A 16,975-nucleotide genomic window follows, 5' to 3' on the forward strand; every position below is an offset into this window, starting at 1 on the left:
CCCCCCCCCCCCCAGTGCATTGTTCACAGTTCCATGGCCTCTGCATTTAGTTAACAAGTTCTGCAAGGCCAGTTTCCTCCTCACCTTCTGCCTCTTTCTATGAGTTTTGTTTTGTTTATAAAATTCCACATATAAGTGAGATCATATAGTATTTGTCGTTCTCTGTCTGACTTATTTCACTTAGCATAATGCCTTCAAGTTCTATCCATGTTGTCACAAATGACAGGATTTCCTTTTATTTTTTATGGTTGAATAATATGCCATTATATGTATATAAACCACAACTTCTTTATTCATTCATCCATCAGGAGACACTTAGGTTGTTTCCTTGTCTGGGCAATTGTAAATTATGCTGCTATGAACATGAAGGAGCAAATATCTTTTTGAGTTAGTGCTTTTGTTTCTTTTGGATACATGCCCAGAAGTGGAATTGCTGGGTCCTAAGGTAATTCTATATTTAGTTTTTTGAGGAACCTCCATACTGTTTTGCATAGTGGCTGCACCAATTTACAATCCCACCAGCAGTGCACAAGGTTTCTTTTTCTCCACATTTTGTTTCTTCTTATCTTTTATTTATTTATTTGTTTATTTTATATTTTATTGATTTTTTACAGAGAGGAAGGGAGAGGGATAGAGAATTAGAAACATCGATGAGAGAGAGCTGCCTCCTGCACACTCCCCACTGGGGATGCGCCTGCAACCAAGGTACATGCCCTTGACTGGAATCAAACCTGGGACCCTTGAGTCCGCAGGCCGACGCTCTATCCACTGAGCCAAATCAGTCAGGTTGTTTCTTCTTATCTTTTGATGATGACCATTTAACAGGTCTGAGGTGATATCGCATTGTGGTTTTAATTTGCAATATTCCTAATGACTAGTTGAGCATCTTGTCATGTGCCTGTTAGCTTTTAGTATATCTTCTTTGAAGAAATGTCTATGTAGGTCTTTTGCCCATTTTTTTTTTTCATTTGGTTATATGGGCTTTTGCTGTTGAGTTATGTGAGTTCTTTATACATTTTGGATATTAACCCCTTATCAGGAATCTGGTTTGTAAATTTTTCCCCCATTCTGTAGGTTGTATTTTCACTTTGTTGATAGTTTCTTTCACTATGTAGAGCTTTATTGATGTCCCACTTTTTTATTTTGTTGCTTGTGCTTTAAGTGTCATATTTTTAAAAATTATTACCAAGACTCACGTCAGGGAGCTTTATTCTATGTTTTTGTCTAGAAGTTTCATGGTTTTAGGTCCTACATTTAGGTCTTTAATCTATTTTGAGTGAATATTTGTGAGTAGTGTAAGCTATGGATTTAGCTACATTCTTTTAAGTATGAATATTCAAGTATCCCAGCACCATTTATTGAAAATTATTTTTTTCCATTGAGTATTCTTGTCAAATATTAGTTGACTAAGTAGTAGTGAACTTTATTTCCCTTTTCTTAATCTTTGAAGTTTAAATAGATATAAAAATAAATAAAATAATAATGTAGGTCTGATTGATTGATATTAAATTCTACACTCTGAAAATGGAGAATAAACCTTTTTTTTGAGTGCCTGTAGAGTTTTCACAAAACTGGCCACATGTTTGGCTGTACGGTAAGTCTTAATAAATTTCTGTAGTAGACATATTTAACATTTTACTTTAACCTGTCAGCTATTGAATTCCCTTATAAGGTAAACAATGGTTACCTCTGGAGTATAGATTGAATGAGAATAAATGGGTTTTCCTCTATATATTTCTATATTCAGAATCCTGTAATTAGTACCCTATAAGCATAATTAGATATATAGTTATTCTGATAAACTATATCTCTAACTTCATTTATTTTGGGGCCTTTATGGTCAGGTTGGGATAATGAAATTATTGTAATTTTCATTAGCTTTATATCCCTAATAAAAACAATTAGAGTATCAATAATGACTGTAAATTTTGACAACATTGATAACCACTAAATAGTGTTTCATTTTTAAAGTTTGGTTGGAAAAACTAGGGAATTGAACTTTAATTGGTCATCTTTATAATTACAGAAAGAACTGGTTGTCTTCTTGGGCTGTGTTGCAGGGTTCATCTTTACTCTTTACCAAAACTCAAGGAAGTAGCACAAGTTGGGTAAGTATTTCTTTTCTTTGGAGGCTTTATGCATTCAAAATATGTCAATAGTATTGTACCTGAAGTTCATGAAGTATTCCATAGTCCTTCTAGCTATAGCTAATGTGAAAAAAAAGTAAATGAAAAAGATTAAATACTGCCATTTGCAATAACATGGATACACCTTGAAAATATCATGGTAGGTGAAATAAGTCTGATGGAAAGAGTCAAGAACCATATGATTTCATTCAAACAAATGAACAAATTAGACAAATACACAAAAACTCATGACCCAGACAGCAGTATGGTGGTTACTAGAGGGAAAAAGAGGTGGGGGGGAGGTGAAAGAGGATAAAGGGAGCCAAATGTATGGTGACAGAAGAAGACTTGACTTTGGGTGGTGAAGACACTGCAGTGTACAGATGATGTCTTAAAATCAACAAATTATGTTTTATCCATTGAACTGAAAGGTGGGCTTACTATTTAGGCATGATAGAACAAATACTAGTACATTTCTTGATTCATGTTCAGGATGTTAAAGCTCTTCTCTGTTTGTGACTTGGCTGTTTCAAGTATTTAATCAGAAAATAAGCAACAATGTGCCAAGCTCCACCTTGAACTGACCCCTAGATACTAGTCAGTGATTCAGGTGTCTATGTCTGTATATAATGTCAGCCAGCTTTTAGAAGAGAAAGAAATGTCACCATTACTTGTAGCATTTTGAAACTTTTTGTATATTTGAGTGTTTACTATTATTACTCCTCAGTTATTTGTAGTACAAATTCTAAAAAGTATAATTTTTGACATAATACCTACTACTTTTTGAATGCTTAATATGCATTAGTTACAATTAATTGCAATCGCAGAAACATAGTTTAAAATTCACCGACCTAGCCAGTATTGAAATTGTAAAATTCTTAATGAATTTTTACCTGTGGGGATTCACTATTTGAATTTTTGCCTTTATATGAAATTTTATTAATCTAATATTGGTAATCATTTCAGATCGGTATAATTAAAGTACAATCACACTGTGTTTTATAATCTCAGTAAAAGCTAAGCAGATGTGGAATAGGGTAAAACACATGGTAATGTAGTGATTTTTAGTTTTTATTATTTTATTTTATTTTTTAAAATATATTTTATTGATTTTTTACAGAGAGGAAGGGAGAGGGAAAGGGATAGAGAGTTAGAAACATCGATGAGAGAGAAACATCAATTCAGCTGCCCCCTGCACACTCCCTACTGGGGTTGTGCCAGCAACCAAGGTACATGGATGGCCTTGACTGGAAACGAATCTGGGACCCTTCAGTCCGCAGACCGACGTTCTATTCACTGAGCCAAACCAGTTAGGGCTATTTTTAAAAAATATATATTTTATTGATTTTTTACAGAGAGAAAGGGAGAGGGATAGAGAGTTAGAAACATCGATGAGAGAGAAACATCGATCAGCTGCCTCCTGCACACCTCCTACTGGGGTTGTGCCTGCAACCAAGGTACATGCCCTTGACCGGAATTGAATCTGGGACCCTTCAGTCCGCAGGCCGACGCTCCATCCACTGAGCCAAACCGGCCAGGGCACGACTATTTTATTTTTAATTAATCTTTATTGTTGAGATTATTACAGATGTCCTTCCCGCCCTCCATAGCTCTCCTCCACCCAGTTTCCATCCCACCCCAGGCCCTCACTGCCCTATTGTCTGTGTTCATAGGTAATGCATACATGCATATAAGATCTTTGTCTAATCTCTTCCCGCACCACCCCCCCACACCCTCTACTGTCTGAGAATCGTGAGTCTGTTTCATTTCCATGCCCCTGATTCTATTTCATTCACCAGTTTATTCTGTTCATCAGATTTTTTATTCATTTTATTTTTAGATTCACTTGTTCATAGATAAGGATTTTGTTGTCATGTTGTTCAAATTTTTTATCTTTATCTTTTTCTTCTTCCTCTTCTTAAAGAATACACTTCAGCATCTATAATAATAAAAGCATAATATGCTAATTAGACTGGACGTCCTTCTGGATGAGCTTCTGGACGAAGCCAGGGCTGTGAGGGAAGCCCGGGTCCCGGGTGCCTGCCAGTGGCCAGAGGGAAGCCCGGGTCCCATGTGCCTGTCGGTGGCCGGAGAGAAGCCTGGGTCCTGGGTGCTGGAGGGAAGCCCGGGTCCTGGATGCCAGAGGGAAGCTGGTGCTGGCAGCCAGGAGAAGGAAGGCCTACTCTTGCACAAATTTCATGCATTGGGCCTCTAGTTTCATATAATACTGATTTGGTGGTGATGAACTCCTTTAGCTTTTCCTTGTCTGTGAATCTCTTTATCTGACCTTCAATTCTAAATAAATGATAGCTTTGCTGGGAAGAGTGATCTTGGTTGTAGGTCCTTGCTATTCATCACTTTGAATATTTCTTGCCACTCCCTTCTGGCCTGCATAGTTTCTGTTGAGAAATCAGCTGACAGTCGTACAGCACTTCCTTGTAGGTAACAAACTGTTTTTCTCTTGCTGTTTTTAAGATTCTCTCTTTGTCTTTAGCCCTTGGCATTTTAATTATGATGTGTCTTGGTGTGGTCCTCTTTGGATTCCTCTTGTTTGGGGTTCTGTGTGCTTCCTGGACTTGTAAATCTATTTCTTTCACCAGGTAGGGGAAGTTTTCTTTCTTCTATATATATATATTTCAGAGAGGAAGGGAGAGGGAGAAAAAAATAGAAACATCAATGATGAGAGAGAATCATTGATCAGTTGCCTCCTGCATACTCCCTACTGGGGATCGAGCCTGCAATCCAGGCATGTGTCCTTGACAGGAATCGAACCTGGGACCCTTCAGTCTGCAGGCCAACGTTCTATCCACTGAGCCAAACCAGCTAGGGCTATGGAAGTTTTCTGTCATTATTTCTTCAAATAGGTTTTCAGTATCTTGCTCTCTCTTTTTCTGGCACCCTCATAATTCGGTTGTTGGTACACTTGAAGTTGTCCCAGAGGCTCCTTACACTATCTTCATATTTTTGGATTCTTTTTGCTCTTATGGTTGGGTGTTTTTTGCTTCTTCATATTTCAAATCATTGATTTGATTCTTGGGATCCTCTAGTCTACTGTTGAATCCCTGTATATTATTCTTTATTTCAGCCATTTATGCTTAATTTCTGATTGGTCCTTTTCCATTTTTTTTGCATTCTCACTAAGATCCTTGAAGTTCTCACTAAGTTCCTCAGAGGTTTCTAGAAGATACTTGAGTAATCTTATAACCATGGTTTTGAACTCTATATCCAATAGTTTGCTTTCTTTCATTTGTGACATGTTTCTTTGTCTCCACATTTTGGCTGCTTCCCTGTGTTTGTTTCTATGTATTGGATAGCTGCTAAGTCTCCTTGAGTTGCTAGAGTGGCCTTGTGTAGTAGGTGTCCTATAGGGCCCAGTGGCTCAGCCTTCCCAATCACCTGAGGTGGATACTCTTGTTGTACCCCTTTGTGAGCTGCGTACACAGTTTTGTTGTAGTTGAGCCTTGATTGCTGTTGGTGTCAATGGGAGGAATTGACCTCCAGGCCAATTGGCTGTAGGAACCAGCTGTGACTACAGTGGGAGAGCTGCTGTGCAGGAGACACTGTTATGGAGCAGGATTTGCTTCAGTGGGGCTTTGGTGCTCACTGCGTCTGCCCCTTGAGTGTGTCATTTATGGATGTGAAGAGTTGTAATCTGGTATGGTCTCACACTGACCACTGGGTACACTGGCTATTGGGTGTCCAGGGAGGTGCTAAGTCAGCCACTGCCTGGGGCCACCCAGCAGTAGCTACAGAGAGGTCTGAAGATTCCTCCTCTTTGTATCGGTTTGGAAGTGTCCAGTCAAGGCCCAAATGTGAAGCAGGGCAGGCTGGTGCTGGTGCTGGTGCTGGTTCATGGGCTGTTTATTGATAGGTTTGAGGCCCCCTGACCCAGCTGCAACTTGTTTGACAGAGATTTAACTTAAGAAAGGACAGACCATTAATATGCAAAAGCCACTGCCCACAGCTTGGGTGGGGTTATAAATTTGGTATGGAGGCGGTTAAGGATATTACCAGGGCAGAGTAAACAGAAATGGCTGCCAGTCAGCCCTGCACCAGGGAGGTCCCAGCATGGGAACAATGACTGCTGCCGGCATCTCCATCTGGAAGAAAGCCGCCCCTGAGTTCCTGCCCTGATGCTAGATAGTCCAGTTTCTCCCCGTATGTGTCTGGGTCCCCCAGAGTCTTGCCCAGCACTGGGTCTCAGAGGAAGTGGGAGCTTGTAAATTCAGTTCACCTTTTAAGAGGAGCAGCTGGGTCTCTAGCAGCCTCTGTGTCACTCAGCCTGAATCCACACTGGTTTTTACAGTCCGTAGTTCTTAAGGACGTAGGGACTCGTTTCCCCAGCTCTGGAACCCTGGGCTGGGGCTCTGGTGTAGGGCTGGGACCCCTCTCTCCACATGGAAGCCTCTGCAGAGCTGATCTCTCTCCCGATTAAAAAAAATGGCAGACCCGGGTGCCGGACCAGCCCGTTCTGCGCCTCCGCGCCTCTGCGCCTCCTACCAATCTCAGTGTGCTTTCTTCTTTACCTCTCTGGTTGTAGTACTCCCACTCAGCCAGCTTCCCTACGGTTCTGGATGATAGTTGTTCTGTATTTTAGTTGCAATTTTGATGTGGTTGAGGGAGGCAGCAAGAGCATACATTTACCTATGCCGCCATCTTGGTTCTTTTTGAGTTTTTATTTTATGAAATTTTAAAAAAATCTCAAGACAGCCTTGCTTTTTCCTTTCCATATGTAACACATTAAGGGAATGAAAACTAATTGTTAAATGGCTTAAGTAAAAGCAAGTAAGATTATTCAGATAAAAAGTGTGTGTGTATAATGTGTTTTGGCATATATAATCATAAGTATTAAAAATTGATTAAATATGGAAGGAGTTGCTTTTTTGTTGCCATTTTTATTAGTTATTGGTTAATTCCTCCTGTGTTTCATCTTGCAAAAATCAGCAAATAGGATGTGAGGCCAATCTGGCTGTGACATCTGTTACCCCATTGATCACCAGGGTTGATTCAGCTGATCTGGCTAGCTAGGCAGGTGTCCCCCTCCTCCCTCACCTATCCATGTGCGTTCCTCCCGAAGCTGCGCACTGCCCCCCCCCAGGAGAGGACTGGTCTTTGGTCAAGGGTATACAAGTAGCTGTGCTTCCTGCTAGAACCTCCAAACAAGCTCTCAAAAATCAGTAAATACAGTATATATCTGACATTTTATTTCTTTTGTAGACAAAAGCTATCACATTATGTATGTTTTTATACTTTGCTTCTTTTTAAAAACAATATATTTTAATGATTATTTACAGAGAGGAAGGAAGAGGGATAGAGAGTTAGAAACATCGATGAGAGAAACATTGATCACCTGCCTCCTGCACACCCCCTACTGGGGATATGCCCGCAACCAAGGTACATGCCCTTGACCAGAATCGAACCTGGGACCCTTCAGTCCACAGGCCGATGCTCTATCCACTGAGCCAAACCGGTTAGGGCTATACTTCGCTTCTTTTTTTTTATTTATTTTATTTCATTTTTTTTTTTTTTATTATTAGTTAAGGTATTACAAATGTGTCCTCATCCCCCCCATTAACCCCAACCTGCTCCCCCCCCACCCCCCCCTCCGCCCCACACACTCATGCTCCTATCCCCCTGTTGTCCATGTCCATTGGTTTGGCTTATATACATGTATACAAGTCCTTCGGTTGATCTCTTCCCCTTACCCCCTCCTTTCTCTTAGCAATATATATTGGAAATCCCTCAGCCCATAAAAATCTTTAATCTTTTTTAGGGTTACATAATATTTCATTACGTAGATGTTCCATAATTTTTTCTAAGGATCGACATTTAGGTTGTTTTCTAATTTTTCTGTTACAGAATTCCCGATAAGATGCTTCTTTTTTTTTTTTTTTTAAATATATTTTATTGATTTTTTACAGAGAGGAAGGGAGAGAGATAGTTAGAAACATCGATGATGAGAGAAACATCGATCAGCTGCCTCTTGCACATCTCCTACTGGGGATGCGCCCGCAACCCAGGTACATGCCCTTGACCGGAATCGAACCTGGGACCTTTCAGTCCGCAGGCCGACGCTCTATCCACTGAGCCAAACCGGTTTCGGCGAGATGCTTCTTAATTAACTCTATAAAAATGATTATTCAAAAAGGATTTCAAAGAATCCTGCCTTTGTTTCTCTGCTCAGTCACCAATTAGATCTGTTGTAGGTAAAATGTATGCTGATTATACAGTGATTTACCTGAGGATGAGATGCTTATGCTATCATATAAGCTAAAAGGACAAAAATCACCTATAATAAAAATTGCCCTTGTGCATCTCTTTGGAAGAACTCAGTCTGTAGCAGAGCCAGTTTTTTCCTTTAATTTTGGAAAAGATGGCTTTCCTTCAGTTGAGTTTGGATGGTTTATGATAAGGGGTTATGTTATAGAAGTTCTTTAAAAATTAGATCGACACAGTGCAAAAACCTAAACCAGGATCTATTTGAGGAAGTCGTCGTTTCAAATTTTATACTTACTCCAGGGCATAAACTTATTGATGAACAAAGCCACCCATACTATCTGAAGTTATGTTTCTTAAAAATCATTCATGCTTTGTATGTAATTTTGGTTCCATGGATAGCTAAAATTGAGTAAATGGAAATGTACATATATGGCATGCAACTCCACTGTGTAAGATACATTTTCCATAGCTGTTGTGTCATCCAAAAATCCAGTGAGATTTTCCTTCTCCATAAGGATAGATAGATACATTCCACTAGTTTTCTGGGAAGTATTAGTTATTTACTGGTTTGTTATATCAGTAATGTAAATTACACTTGCTTTTTTCTTACCTCATCTTTTCAACAGACATAAAAACCTGCTATGTTCTTGGCTGTGTTAAATCTTGAGGTTTTGGTCCCTGTCTTCATAGCTTACATTATAATGGGGAAAATCAATACATGCACAGTTATAATACAGTGTATCATCTGCTTCCTCTCAGATAGCATTCATCATATACCTTGAATATTTTAAAAATTTTTCACACAAATATTGGTAGATATTCAAATTTATTTATACATGATTTCAAATTTCTAAAAATAGTCACTTTGGGGCAGATAATTCTTTGTTGTGGGGGCTGTCCTATGCATTATAGGATGATTAGCAGATGATAGTAGCATCTATCCCTCCTGTTGTGACAACTAAAAATGTCCCCTGGGGGCAAAATCATCTCTGTTTGAGAACTACTTTCCTAGAGGAAGGGCAAGGCAGCTTAGATGGTAGGGTCATCTAGGAAGACTTAGAAAGGGATACCAGAGGACATTGCCCAGCAGATCACAAGGAGAAAACTTAGATGACTTCTCTATTATCCTTCAAGTTCTTTGTGTGATTTCAGCTAACACAGGCCTGTTTAACATATAATGCTCTATTAATTACTAATCTTAAAAATAAAACGTGAATTTTGTAATAATGTCAGAAAATATTCTGACATAAAATTAGGGTTTTTGTAAAAGTATTTGGAAGTTCAGCTTTGCTTGTGTTGTGTTTGCTTGTAGAATTGTATTTTTGTCTTACCTGTTTCCATTATGCTTTTCTCTTGTGTGTCATTTTGCCATTGTGCCATGTTATGACATCATAATTTTCTTCCCCTTTTTCACCAAGTCTTTTTGCCAACAGGGCTCAGTCTCTGAGCTCTTACATTTACTACTTTCTTCTTAGAAAAATTCTGTCAGTCTTTGGCCTGCTGTCACATATGTAAAATCTGATCCTGTCTCAGCTGTCACTATTATGTGTTGTTATTGCATACCCTTTGCCACAGTAATTTTATTTTCTTTGCTATGAATGCATTGGAGGGATGATTACAGTAGAGAAAAGTTAGACTGGATTTTGAAAAAGAAAGTATAACAAACACAAGATTTTGCCAACTATATATTGACTTCATCTTTCTAGCATTCGATGCCATGTTATTGAATTTATAGTTGTTTATCTTATTTGATTAGTTATTTGTATCTTAAGTTATATGTAGCAAACCATCTACGGAGCATGTAATAACAAATTAAATGGATTTTTATCATTTTGTTAAATGTGTATATTTAAGTTTTAATAACTTTTGAGATTTACCATTTTTGCTCAGAAAGTTCTGTATGTCCATTGTAACTTTATAGTTAATTAAATGTCTTTTGAATGACAAACGGTATGTAAGAAGGCCAAGAATTTGTAGAATAGTTAAAAATCTTATTATTTTTATTTCACTAATAAAAATCCCATATAATATCCTAAATTTTGTTTTGTTATAACAAGTACTTATTTAAGTCCACATTGCTAACTGCAAAAAGGAAAAAGATGAAGTTGAACCATTTATTAAATGTGAAACTACTGACATTATGAATAATGAATAAGTTATGACAAGGTTGGTAATATCTGTTTCCAATGGCAAATCTAATTTGACTTGAAAATATTTTAGCAAATGAAATTCCCTGTAACATTTTTATGACTTTAAGATTACAGTTCATCAGCTCTTAAAGATTTTAAAACCTTCAGTGACATAGGAATGCTGTTTTACATTCTTAGTTAACAGACTAAACAAACATTTAAGTTAATGATAGCAAGATACAGTGTAAGTCTACATTTAACATAGATTTTCTGCTGTTTGCTAATCTTTTCCTTCTCTGATTAACAAAATATAATAGCTAGGTAAATGCTTTTTCTTCTGAGACCAGCCATGTCAACTGTCTTCCTATTATTTTTACAGTTCTTCATTAAATTGCTAAGGCTTTAAAGCATCTGGCTCTAATTATAATTTCTAACAAAGGCTGAATTAAAGAACATGGGGTTTAGAGTTTTCTGATTTTGTAAGTTATTGGTAGTTGTTGACAACAAATAATTGGTAAGGAAATCACTCTTGAAATCACAAAATTGTAGTTAGAGAATATTTATTAGGTACAAAAGTACTTAATGTCTGCCAGATATTATATATATATATATTGCCTTGCCTTTTTGAACACATCATTTTATGTAGTCATATTAAGCTTAGGATAAATGCCAAAAAATGGAATTGCTAAGCCAAATAATGTATGTATTTGTAAATATATAGGGTGTGTCCCAAAAAATGTATACATGCTTTGAATAATTATTAATCCCAATGGGTTAAATCTGAAAAGAAAGAAACATCAATTGAGCTATCAGAAAAAAGTGTATGTACATTTTTTGGACACCCTATAGAATTACCAATTTTTCCTCTCTGAGTTGTTCTAATTTATACCCCACTTACATATGAAGGTCGTTAATACTCTGTAGCAGGGGTGAGGAACCTTTTTCTGCCAAGGGCCATTTGGATATTCATAACATCACTCGCAGGCCATACAAAATTATTAACTTAAAAATTAGCCTTCTGTATTTGGTCAAACATTTAATTAACTCACCCCTAATGCCTTGGCAGGGCCATACCAAATTATTTCACAGGCTTTATACGGTCCGCAAGCTGGACATTCCCCACCCCTGCTCTATAGCCTCACCAACACAGTTTTTCATCAAAAATTTGTATTTTATTTTCTTACGTTTTTTTCCTTTTTCTTTTTGCTACACTGTTGAATGAAAAAAGATTTTAGTGTGGCTTTATTTTGTATTTTTCTTATGAAAGAAGTTGTCATTTTATTTCCTTTTCTATGACCCATATATTCATGTCTTGCAGACATTTTTCAGTTTTAAAGTGGCAATTGTTATTTTATAATAGAGAAAGAGAAGAATTTGAGATAATCACCTAGTTGATATATTGTTAATAATATAAAGTTGGTCTTAATTCTTTTTGAATGTACACATGTACATGAATATTACATAAAGGCTTTTTTTCTCTTTTTTTCTAAACATGAAGTTTGGGAGTAATCAGTCCAAACCAGAGTTCACAGTGGACCTTAAGGGGGCGATGATTGAGATGGCTTCCAAGGATAAATCCAGCAAAAAGAATGTATTCGAGGTAATAAATTTTTTTCTGAATATAATTCACATTCTTAACTGTAGGGATTAGATCTTCTTTTTTTGAGTTACTTCAAAAATGGCCTTTCAGTGTAACTAGTTTTGTCAAATTTGGTCATTAAGTCAGTTTGTATTAAGAAAAACAGCTGATATGAAGATCTGGGCTTTATTTGCATAAATTATAGGATCTCACTTTATATATTACGAACCTTTGTTCCACAAATCTTGCCTTTCCCGGCAACACTAAAAAAGGTATGATTTCATTTACTATGAAACTAATATTAAAAAATCAAGACTTTCCATTTTGTCATTAAAAACCCCTGCACAGTAATGTATGATTCTACGTCATTTTTTGCTGCATATCAGACCACCCCCACAATTTAGCAGCTTACGAAGAGTCACATTGCTTAATTTATCTGATACTGAGGTGAGTGATTCTTCTGGCCTTTCATGAGTCTTCCGTCACTTAGTGGCTTTATTGGGGCTGGATGGTTCACATGTCTGGTGTTGGTGCCAGCTGTTTGCTAGACCTCTTTCTCCACAAGATCTCTAATTCTCAAGGAGGTTACCCCAGGCTCTTTTTTTTTTAAATATTTTATTGATTTTTTACAGAGAGGAAGGGAGAGGGATAGAGAGTTAGAAACATCAATGAGAGAGAAACATCGATCAGCTACCTCCCGCACACCCCCCACTGGGGATGTGCCCGCAACCAAGGTACATGCCCTTGACCGCAATCGAACCTGAGACCCTTGAGTTCGCAGTCTGACGCTCTATCCACTGAGCCAAACTGGCCAGGGCTACCCCAGGCTCTTTATATGGTGGAATCAGGGTTCCAAGAGGGTCTTTGTGAAAGTGCAAGACTTCTTGCAGCCTAAATTTAGAAGTCATGTGTCAAATATATTCTGTTGGTGAACACAAGTCAGAAGACCAGCCAAGTATTCTGGGTTGTGGGGAACTAGAGTCCACCAGTTGATGAGCAGTAAAAGTCACATTGTAGAGTATGGATAGAGAGATGGAAGGAATTTTTGAGGCTCTCTTTGCAAACAATCTTCCAGATCCCAACCTTCCTTTCTAGCTTCAAGGTTTAGTCCTTTCCTAGCTTATTGTCTAGGCAGACTGGATTAGTTGCTGTTTTCCTGCCTCTTTGATCTTCACTCTGTATTATTTTACCTTGGGTACTGACCCATGCCAAACATTACTTATATTGCATAAGAAATGTTATCACAATATTGATACTTCTGCTTTGTTTATGCTTTAAGTAGCATTTATTTTAATGTACCTTGGGTTGTCGTCATCTGTAAGTTATTCTCCCCACTAGATGATGAAAGTGTTTTTTGTATTTTAAGCAGAAAAACTATGTATTTACTTATCTTTAAGAACTTCTAACAGTGTTTCTTATGTACACTGAATATTCATTATTAGTTGACTGACTTGACCCACTTTCTAGAAAAATGCAAGGAAGAAAGTTACTATTTTCTAAATTAGTCTTGCAGTGCCTATAACTGATTCCAGAATGAAAAGGATTCAGTAGTCATATACCTTTTTAAAACATTATTTCAGGAACTGTGCTTGAGGCATATGTCTTAGAATGTTGTTTCAAAAACATTGCCATAAGTTCCTGTAGGGAAAAAAAAAGTTATCAACCAGAAAATAGGATTGCTTTCTCCAACTACCTTACCTCAAGCAATTGTAGGAAACTTTGAACAAAGAAATTATACATAAATTGTTATTACCTTCAGATACCATAATACAATAGTATCCTTACTTGAGTTAGTTCATGATTTGACAGTTCAGTAAATTTAGTAATATTTCTGCCCAAAAGGATATGACATATATCATCTGTGCTATCTTTGTACTAAGCCATTATATTTTCTATTAAATAGGAAATAATGGAAGTCTAACTCTTTGTACATTTTCCCCTACATTTATTTTTTTAACCAGAGGGGGAGAATTTCTCAGTTTTATATAAAAATATCTTAAGTTTTATGAATTATGTTTCAGTTCTAATGTAAAATGTATGGCTTTGATACTTAAACATTTTTTAATGATAAAATATATTTCAGTAAGTGTTGTCATTTGTGTAATGGAATTTGGGACCCTAAATTAAGATTTTCACTGAAAATTTATTGTGAGAAAAACTTTGCATTTTATAAAAGAATTCAGCTGATATTATTTTATTCTAAAATAAGAGATATTCCATTACTGTGTAGTACTTAAACCTTTCATCACATAATATATTATATGGCTTCTAATCTTCTGCTTGTGGTTTTTTAGATTTTGAATTAAATGTATTCATTTATTTGATTGAAAGCACTAACCATACTCTCTTTACATTTTCTTTCTTTTTCATTTTCTGTAAAGCTGAAAACCCGTCAAGGAACAGAACTGCTAATTCAGTCTGATAATGACACTGTTATTAATGATTGGTTTAAAGTTCTTAGTACTACTATCAATAATCAGGTATGTGTTTGACTTAGGTAAATTTTTTTACTTCAGAGCAGCTTTTCATTTTGGTTTTCTAATTGGTTATTGCATATCTAAGTTCCAATTTATATGTGAAAAAAACACATTCTTAATATATATTTTGACAGAGGTGGGTCAGATGGTGGTCACTTCAGTAACTCCCAGGAGCTGGTGAATGATTTAGCATTCTCATTTATATAGTGTCTAACTATTTAAAATATTGTAAATAATTTTCACATGAGGCATTGGTCCAAAAAGAAATAGTTAAAGAAGAAGGGACAGTTACACTATGCCTAGTGCATAGTATTTATTCAATGAGTGAATGAGTTGGAAATAGTACTATTTGGTGGAAACAGGTCCGAGGCAAAATTGTGAAATGAATGAATCTGTAGTCTCTTAATTAGCATGCTTTTTTTTTTTTTTTTTTTTTTTTTTTTTACTAGTGACACCTCTCTAATCCCCAATACCCCAAGGTATTCTCAGATGTTCTAGCTCTCCTTCATACCCCGACCAGTGCCCTCATGTTCCTGATAAATTTCTTCATATATATATATATATATATATATATATATATATATATATATAGCAACCAAAAAGAACTGCAGATTTATACTCAGAGCTATATGTTTTACCCATTCACCATATGGGGCATGGCTCCTAAATAAGGATCACATGTCAGTGACAAAATTGAAAATGAATACAAAGGAGAATGTGTTACAGTTTAAAACTAATCAGAGACAGAAAAAAAAATGGCAATCACTGGCTTTGGTAGAGATTAAGATGTCTATCAGAGAATTTATAGGTGATGCCCATAATTAATGAATTTTATGATCTTATTAAGGTATTCTACCTCTATGGGCATCAGTATTTTACTTATAAAATAGAGAGGCTGGATTTGATTGTCTCTAAGTATCCTTTCAAGCTCTAAAATTTTATGATTCCCTCATTTCAAAACACCCAGATATAGAATCTGAGTATGCTTTAACTTTTCCTCTTTTACCTCCTCTATCCAATGACTCATATCTATCCCTCCCTCCCTTCCTTCCTGTCTCCTCCCCTCCTTCAAAATTTCCCTCCCTCCCTCCTTTCCTCCCTCCAAACCTCACTCCCTCCGAACCTCTCTCTCTCCGAACCTCTCTCTCTCCAAACCTCCCTCCCTCCAAATCTCCCTCCAAACCTCCCTCTCCATTCTTCTTTTCCACTTTCTAATGCTGTCTGATATTTCTGAATCTTTTCCCTTTCTTTCCATTTATTCCTGAAACCATGTACAGACCTTTATGGTTTCATGCCTTACATTTAAGTCTTTTATCCACCTTGAGTTTATTCTTGTGTATGGTGTAAATTGGTGGTCTAGTTTCATCTTTTTGCATGTATCTGTTCAGTTTTTTCAACACCATTTATTGAAGAGACTGTCTTTACTCCATTGTATGTTCTTACCTCCTTTATCAAATATTAATTGACCATAATGGTATGGGTCAATTTCTAGGGTCTCTGTTCTGATCCATTGGTCTATATGCCTGTTCTTGTGCCAGTACCAGGCTATTTTGGTTATAATGGCTTTGTAGTATAGTTTGATATCTGGTATTGTGATCCCTTCTACTTTGTTTTTCTTTCTTAAGATTTCTGCAGCTATTCTGAGTCTTCTGTGATCCCATATAAATTTTCAGAGTATTTGTTCTAATTCTGTAAAGTATGCCATTGGTATTTTAATAGGGATTGTGTTGAATCTGTAGCTTGTTTTTGGTAGTGTAGACATTTTAATGATGTTAATTCTTCCAATCCATGATCATGGTATATGCTTCCATTTCTTTGTATAGGATCAGGGGATAAACCAGATGAAAAGAGAGGAACTTATTACTATGAAATTTTAAAACATGTACCATTTACAAAGTGGCAAAAGATACCAAGTAATGAATGTAGCAAGAGATCTGCAAGACTTTTGCAGGGAAAATTACAAGACTTTATGGAGAGACATTGAAGAAAACCTAATTAAATGAGAAGCATATTATATTCATAGATTAAAAGGCTCAATAATGTAAAGACACAATATATTTCCAAATGATTTATAAATTTATAGATTTGAGATTTTTGAATCTCACTCAAAATCCCATTAGGTCTTCTGTTAGAACTTGAGAAGCTTATTCTAATGCAAAGGGCTAAAAGTGTCCAAGACATTCTTGAAGAAGAAAGTGTAAGGACTTGCTCTATCATATGCCAAGACTTCGTAAAGCTATATTACTTAATAGAATGTTGTATCCATAACAGGATAGATACAAAGACCTGTGGAATAGACCCCGTATCTTTGGACACTTTATGCCAGATATAGCACTGTAGATTAGTGAGTAAGAATAAATTTTTTAGTAAATGATGCTGGGCCAACTGGATATCCAAGAAGAAATTTGAGCCTTTCCTTACATGATACAGAAAAATAAATTCGTG

The 16,975-nt window shown here is 36.6% G+C and overlaps 1 protein-coding gene across 16 annotated transcripts in view; it reads left to right on the plus strand.

The window, feature by feature from the left end:
• ARHGAP12 (Rho GTPase activating protein 12) overlaps positions 1-16,975 on the plus strand; it is a 206,078-nt gene that overhangs the window by 171,785 nt on the left and 17,318 nt on the right. For all 16 annotated transcript variants that reach the window (XM_036351214.1, XM_036351162.1, XM_036351195.1 and 13 more), the window contains 3 exons: positions 2,027-2,108; positions 11,973-12,074; positions 14,435-14,533. In XM_036351214.1, coding sequence (XP_036207107.1) covers positions 2,027-2,108; positions 11,973-12,074; positions 14,435-14,533 — 283 coding nt within the window. The remainder of the gene's footprint in view (positions 1-2,026; positions 2,109-11,972; positions 12,075-14,434; positions 14,534-16,975) is intronic.

Source organism: Myotis myotis, unplaced genomic scaffold, assembly GCF_014108235.1.
Source record: "Myotis myotis isolate mMyoMyo1 unplaced genomic scaffold, mMyoMyo1.p scaffold_m19_p_1, whole genome shotgun sequence".
Classification (NCBI taxonomy): Eukaryota; Metazoa; Chordata; class Mammalia; order Chiroptera; family Vespertilionidae; genus Myotis; species Myotis myotis.